At 46.7% G+C, this 7,769-nt stretch overlaps 1 protein-coding gene across 1 annotated transcript in view; it reads right to left on the bottom strand.

Moving 5' to 3' along the window:
• Window positions 1-3,848: 3,848 nt before the first annotated feature.
• The window catches only part of Lyst (lysosomal trafficking regulator), a 144,391-nt gene continuing 140,470 nt past the window's right edge, over window positions 3,849-7,769 (bottom strand). Inside the window, exons 52-53 of the mRNA XM_069998084.1 lie at window positions 7,399-7,470; window positions 3,849-5,692 (exon numbers count right to left, since the gene is read on the bottom strand). Of these exons, the coding sequence (XP_069854185.1) occupies window positions 5,554-5,692; window positions 7,399-7,470 (211 nt within the window). The 3' untranslated portion in view covers window positions 3,849-5,553. The remainder of the gene's footprint in view (window positions 5,693-7,398; window positions 7,471-7,769) is intronic.

The raw sequence follows: 7,769 nt of genomic DNA, 5'->3' as shown, positions 1-7,769 counted from the left end.
CACTCGGCGACAGGTCTCGCCCCGCGCCCGGGAGGGGCCGGGAAATCCCGCCCGCCGCCTCCGACGTCACTGGTGCGTCACCGGGGCTCCCGCACCCGGCTCCGCGCACCCCGTGCCGCGTGCCTGGACCCCGCCCCCTCCCCGCGCGGCCCAGGGCCCGCGGACGGGGTTTCCTCGCAGGGGCCGTGGCCGGCGGACCAGGCCCCGTGTGTGTGTGTGGGGGGGCACCGCGGGCGTCGCTAAGCGACCGCCGAGACCCCGCACCCACCAGATCCCAGCGCGGCCTCCATGTGGCTCCGCAGCACCCACTTGGCGGGCCTTGCCTGTGGACCCGTGCGCCCGCGCGGGCCGGGGCCGGGGCCGGGGCTGGAGCTCGGGTTACCCAAGGCTCTACCACGGTGCGCGCGCACGCGTGCATGGTGTGCAAGCACCTGCGTGTCTGCACACATACTTACCTAATTTAATGACCATGAAGGTGTGGTACCGAAGGGTCACAGTTCGTGAGTTGGACAATGTCACCCCTTGCTTGGCTTCTCCAGCTTCCCCCCTGACTGGCGTTTTGCCCTGTCAGACGCTCCCGCCACGGGCTGGCTTTGAACCTCCGGCCTCATAACTCAGCCTCCTGAGCAGATGGATTACAGGCTGGCCATGGGAACCCAGCTGGACCTGTGTTTTGTGACACGTTGAAAACTGCTCCTATCACAGCCTTGATGCCAGGAGGAAGAAACAGCTTCGGTGCCTTCCATTTTCTGGCTGTTGGTGAAACAGCACCAGGCTGTCGGGAGAGAGAAGCACCACAAGCATCTCAAGCAGAATCAGCAAGACTTGCAGAGGATGAGGGGAAAGAAGATCGCTTCCTTCCACAAAGCCCACCACGGGGTCAGAATGCCAGTGGGAAATGGCTGGAAAAGCTGCCTCCTTCTCCACCCACCCTCAGCACCAAACGACACTGGACATGGGCGTTTTTAGACCTCTGGTCACTTTACCCTGACATTTACCCCAGCCAAACACACACCATCATCTTCACCTTCACCTTCACCGAGTGTCTGCTGGGTGCAAACACAGAGCTTGGAAAGGTGGACTTGGGGCTGCAGCTTGCATCAGTCTTTTTTTCATAGCTCTCAAGAGCCCATCTAAGTACCAAATTAATCTTAGAATGATTACACCAGTCAAAGTCCGCAGTACTTTTTTAAGGAGGAAGATACATATGCCCTGCACTGAAAATTCAACAAAATCCCAAATCCCATAAATCCATTTCCCCTGCAGTTAGTTCCTCCCTCAGCAGTGCTTACTTTCCCAGGATTGCTGGGTAAAACAGAATCTGAAGGGCTTTTTCCATCCTGCATCTCAAATCCCAATTTCAGCCCCCAAATACTCTGTTCTAAAGGAAAACAATACCTATCAACACCTATACTTGAAGTTACTGCCTCATTTCATTTAATTATAATACTGTTCATTCAACTCTTTTTTTTCTTGTACCAGTACTGGGGCCTGAACTTAAGGCCTGATTGCTATTCCTCTCCCCTGTTTTTTTCCCCCCTAAGAGGGAAAAAAGCACTCTACCACTTGAGCCATACTTCCACTTCCAGCTTTTTGCTTGTTATTGGAGATAAAGAGTCTCACGAACTTTCCTGACCAGGCTGGCTTCAAATCAAGATCCTTAGATCACAGCTTCCTGAGCAGCTAGGATTACAGGCACAAGGCATGGCACCTGGCTTATTATTATTATTATTATTAGTCAGTTGTAGGGCTTGAACTCAAGGCCCAACCTTTTGCTCAAGGCTAGGGCTGTACAAATTTGAGCCACAGCTCTACTTCCAGTTTTTGAGTAGTTAGTTGGAGATAGTCTCACAGACTTTCCTGCCCAGGCTAGCTTTGAACCATAATCCTCAGATCTCAGCCTCCTGAGTAGATAGGATTACAGACTTGAGCCACCAGCCTCTGGCTAGTTTAGTTTTGACAGTACTGGGGTTTGAACTCAGGGCCTCAAGAGATTATATCATATTCATATTATCTTTTTTGCAAACAGCTGCAGTGCAGTATCTCCAGAGTGACAGGATGTACTTTGTCATTTACAGTTGGTGGCACCTCTTTCCCAGCTCAGCATCCATGGAAGTGTGCACTGGCGATAGAGCTTTTTTATTGTGTAGGACTGGATGTTGTGACATCCCAGATATGTTTGCACTGAACCCGAGACTTTTTCTCCCGTCCTCAGTGTTCCACTGCTCTCCCCTCACTTGGCCAACTGCTGCTGCTGCTTTTCTCCGGGCTTTCTGGTGGACAGTGTGGAGCTTGTTTGATTTTGCGGTGTTGTCATTCCATAATAGATGAGGGCTGTTGCCCTGACAACAGGAGCCTATTAAAACAATAAGATAGCTATCCAAGAAATGGGACAAGGTGGGGAGGGGGCGGGAAGAAGAACAGCAAGAACTGGGCCATTTGGTCTGCACTGTGGGGCCCGCTAGAGACTGCTGAAGCGCAACTAGCAACACAAGGGGGACCCTGACTTGGATCCATGAGTTTTTAGTTTCAGTCAGCAGTGGAGCTGCCTTCAATGCTGTGTAGCTCTGCTGAGGTCAAGGTAGCCAAAGTAGTAAGAGACCTCAGGGCCAAGAAGGGGCACTAAGAAGCCAGGAAGCGTCCTGGTGCCTCCCTTCCCACCATCACTGATGTCACACAGGCAGGTATTGACAAAAGGCAGCTGCTGAGTTCTGGGAGTGGGATGATGCCTGGACCATCTTGAAAAGCCATGAAGCAAGGGCCAGCCAGGGGGGCATCTGTACCTGCCTTCCCTGCAGCCCTCCTCAGGACACAGGTGAGGGCTGCCAATCCTTCTCTCCCTGGCTGGATCCTGCTGAGGTTGACACCCGGTCCCTGTGCAGGTACTATTTTCTTCACTGAGGTTTCTGTTCATTCCCTAGGTTGCAACAAAACCTGCAGTCCTACAAGAGACATTCTAGCTGGGCATGGTAGTGGACACCTGTAACCCCAGCACTCAGGAGACTGAGGCAGGTCATCTGTTTGAGGCCAGCTTGGACTATATAACAACATCCTGTCTCAAAAAAATTCAAGGGCTGAGACGAAGACGAAGCTCAGGGAAGATGTTCTGTAAATTACATCTGCCCAGACTGTGCTGTGTTCTAATGGTGTCTTGGCTCTGCCTCCCAACACTGACTTGTTGGTCATGCACCCACAGCATGCCTGGGCACTGACATGCTTTCTCAGTAGCCTATAACCTCCAGAAGGCAAGGGAAATGGAGGCACTGTGCCACGCCATATGGCCAAGGCTCACCATGGTGCCTGGCATGTGCTGGAGTTCACTGTGGACCTGCCACAGGTCCTTTGACGTGAGCAACTGGTTTGGGGACTGACGTCTCAACTTCATTTAAGGGTAGGAAAGGTTGAAATGGAACATTTTAGGACAAAAACCACAATCTTTTTGTAGTGATAGAAGTTTTTTTTTTTTTTTTTAAGCATCTGAAAACCTATGTGGGTTGTTAAAAAGTCATGGGTGTGAGATCTGATCATAGATATATTTTTATTTTTTATTTTGTCAGTAGTGAGGTTTGAACTATGGGCCTGGGTGCTGTCCCTCAGCTCTTCAGCTCAAGGCGAACACTCTACCACTTGAGCCACAGCACCACTTCTCGTTTTCTGATGATTAATTGGAGATCAGAGTCTCAGGGACAATCCTGCCAGGGCTGGCTTTGAACCGAGATCCTCAGATCTCAGCATCCTGAATAGCTAGGATTATAGGCATGAGCCACTGGTGCCCTGCTTGATCATTGATGTTTAAGTCATATAAAGGACAAGCATTTAAATCTATTTTTATGAAATTTATTTCCAAACCAAAGTGGCAGTATATACAAAGATAACAGAGCTTGTGATAGTTTATAGGAATGTTTTGTTTCACATGCACATTAGGAAGTGTTTCCAACATATACATACTAGGTTTCATGCTGAATAAATAACCCCAATTAATTTTTATTTTTACAAAAAAATAGAATATTGCACTCTTAACAAGACCAGTTATTTTGCATATTTTTCTTTATGATGAAATTCAGCCCTAAAAAAAGACTGAGTAGCAACCCTGTTCTAACAGGAGACCAATTTAAAGTTCTTAGTAAAAAATGGAAGCTAGACAATAGTTGTGTTTTCTTTTTGAAGCCATCACTGCAATGTGAGAGAGAATTCTCACCTCTGCACCAATGTGGCTTGTGCTGGCTTGGGCGCAGTCTGCAAGGTTGGGCCCATGCGTGCAGCCCAAGATTAGAAGCACATGTGGCCACTGTGCTTATCCTGACAGTCAGCAGAAACTTTGGAATTGCATTTTATAGTTTTTAAGCAGAATGTTTTAGAAAGTCTGGAAGTTACAAAAGTAGTTGTGTAAACATCATCTGAATTAAATTTCCGTAATAAGTGAATGACTTATTCTGAGGCAGGAATGCATCTTTTTATGGTAACATTTCTGTGCCTATGTTAGAGTGTTTTCAAAGTCACTATAGCAGCACCCCAAGTGAAAATACGGTTGTTCCCACAGTGCCGGAGCGACTGTCCCACATGCTGGAGGAATGAGGTTTCAGAGCTCCAGGTCTTCTAGGTAGTACACTCAGCTTCCTATTGCCCTCAGAAACCTCAGGTGGTTCAGGCTAAAAGGACCAGAGTGAAAACAGCTTTCTAAGACAGGCATTCTGCTCTCCGTTTAAAACACAGTAATCTGTCTCCTTCCAGAACTGTGTTTCCTGCAGATCAGATGACCTGCCTTCCCTGGGCTGCGAGCTGGCACACCTGGCAGATTTTTTTGCCCAGTGGAGGTTTGCTATAGTAAGCGCTGAATGCTCTGGAAGGGTCATTGTTAATGACATTCCACTTAAACCTTCATGGTTCAACTCAGGACATTCAATTTCTAGTGCTAGGGATTTTAAGTAAAAATTTCATAAGGAAACAGGATACATCTGAAATCAAAGATATAGGTATTCTTGCAGTGACTTCAAAAGAATTCTGGTTCTCCTTTGAGTTAAGAAGGGAACTGGCAAACAAAGCCTAATGCTGAGATGCATTTGCTGACTTTTCATATTCAGATTTTCCATAAAATGATTGGTGCAGAGACACCTAATGAATGATTTGCTTCTCAAAGAAAGCAATTGTTAAGTCCTGAAAATTTTTATTTTGTTTTCTTTCCTTTTTTTTTTTTGAAGGGTAGGTACGGGATATTTCAAGGCAGAAAACTTTTAAAATACAATTTTTAGACCATATGATATAATTAGCCAATTTAAAGTCTACTGGCCCTTCTAGAAAAAAAAAAGGACACTCAGGAAAAACATGATTCATATGGTCACTAGTGTGCTGACCCCACCTCCCATACCATCACTGAACTAGGACAGAAATCTCTTCCTGCAAACAGAGGCGACTTGGATTTGGTGCGGAGGAACAGATATCGTGGGTCCTGGATGGTCTGTTCCATCCTCGTCTCTTCAGGCTCAGCCCCCTACAAGTGGTAATGCTGGAACCTCCAGGCTGGAGGTCAAGTGCTCTGGGGGGCTCAGTGTCCGCTCACCCGGCTGCGTAGCTGCTGAGGAAGGCATAGAACATGGGCTGCTTCAGGCGCTGCTGGTCCTTCCGGCACCAGGCAATCACTGTTCCCTCACTGTTGGCGGTGTACAGATGGTGGCCATCACACGAAAACGTGAGGCTGCAAAGACAAACCCGTTTGTGTGTTGTGTTTCACCCTGTTGGTCACATTACCCAAGTCAGAGTTCAGCAGTCAGGAGCCCTCCCCTAGGGGTGGAGGGATGGGAACTGAATGACTGGCTGTCTTTTTCTCTCAGGTACATGGGGTGGGTCCCAGGGCCTTGCATGTGCTCTACCCTGAGCTCCAGAGCCAGACCAGGTCATTAGTTCTGACTATAAAGTGTAACACAGCCACTCTGCTCACACGGCTGGAGCTCCTGTTAGCTGGCTGACCTACAATCAAACTGAGGCCCAAGAATTAAGGATAGTCTGTTCCTTATTTGCACATCTTCTTCCTTCTTGTTTATGCTAAACAACAAATACTTGGGTGTGGAAACTTTGAAAAATACAAAAGCAGTTATTTTATCCTTAAAAATTAAATGATAATTAAAAAAATTTTTATTGTGAAAATACTGTACAGAGGGGTTACAATTACATGGGAAAGATAATGAGTACATTTCTTATCAAGCATTGTAGCCTCCTCCTTTGTTTCTTCTTCCCATCCTTCTCCCCCTGACCCCCCCCCCATACCAAAGTTGTAAAGTTCGTTTTCGACATAACGACTTGTACATCTCATTGTTGCATGATAGATGATTTTAAGATAGATTCTATTTCCATGAAAGAGGAACAGGTAAGACAATCTAATTTTGGTTCCTCAGGCTTTAAATTTAGTTTAATAAAAATAAATTTATTTTTTGGTAGTACTGGGGTTTGAAATTAGGGTCCTAATTTACTAGGCAAGGTGCTCTACCACTTGAACCATGTCCTAAGACATTGTTTTGGTTGGTCATGGGGCTTGGACTCTCATGAGGGCTCTCCCTCAGCTCTTCAGCTCAAGGCTAGTGCTCTACCACTTGAGCTACAGGGCCACTTCTGGTTTTCTAGTGGTTTACTAGAGATAAAGAGTCTTGCGATCTTTCATGCCTGGCTGGCTTTGAACCATGATCCTCAGATCTCAGCCTCCTGAGTAGCTAGGATTACAGGCATGAGGCCCTGGTGCCCGACTTCTCAAGACATTTTGTTTTAGTTTTTGAGTATGATCTTGTACTTATGTCTGGGCCAGTCTGGATCGTGATCTTCCTACTTATGCTGCTTGTGTAGCTGGGATCACATGCAGGTACCCCTAAACCCAGTCTTTTATTTTTTGATATGGTGTCTTGCAAACATTTTGCATGGACTAGCTTCAAACCATGATCTTTCTGATCTCTGCCCCTTGAGGGACTGGGATTATAAGTATTCACCATCATACCTGGCTAAATTTATTTTTAATATAGGATAATTTGAACTGCTTTACTTGTAGTTGGGTTTTTAAGGCTGAGCTTATGACCTGAGCCCAGGGTAACAGTCTGCCTGTCTGGTCAAGCAGAGCCTGATGTAGGCAGGCTCAGTACAGACGAGGAGGGAGAAGAGCAGCAACCATCATCCAGAGGTCTACTGGCACACCACCCTGCCTTTCCAATACATGCTGAGAGGTGGGCTGAGAGTGAAGCTCTAGTATCCAGGTGGGCACCACACCTCTAGCTGCTGGGTCACGGACAACCTGCCCACTGACAAATGTGTTTTCCTGGGATGTCTTCTGTCACACACATCTGAGGTCTGTACACTTTAACATTTCTTAACAACATGATCACAAATTCTATTATGAAGAATGAAACTGGAAGATCTTACCTCACAATAGGCTTATTTGACTTGGGAAATATGATTTCCCTCACAGGTTTCAGGTCCCATGTACTCCACAACCTAGGGGAAAAAACAAAACAAACAACAGTCATTACCCAATTACATAAACTAAAACTTTCTGCACTGAGAACACCTACACACTGTTTACTTGTTAACTAACCTGGAAGGAAATAAACAACAGCATTATCTCTGAGAGGTTTGCAGGTGAAGAAAAAGGAACTTTCACTTTGTTTACTTTCTGTGTGTGTGATTTTTTGTTATTTGCTGTCCTGTGGCTTCAACTCAGGACCTGGGCATTGTCCCTAAGTCTCTGTACTCAAGGCTAGTGTTCTACTACTTGATCCATAGCACCACTTCCA

This window comes from Dipodomys merriami, unplaced genomic scaffold (assembly GCF_024711535.1).
Source record: "Dipodomys merriami isolate MVZ:Mamm:240054 unplaced genomic scaffold, mDipMer1.0.p SCAF_51, whole genome shotgun sequence".
In the NCBI taxonomy this organism is placed as follows: Eukaryota; Metazoa; Chordata; class Mammalia; order Rodentia; family Heteromyidae; genus Dipodomys; species Dipodomys merriami.
Note: the sequence above shows the minus strand (reverse complement) of the source record. Positions and strands in the feature narration are given on the sequence as shown.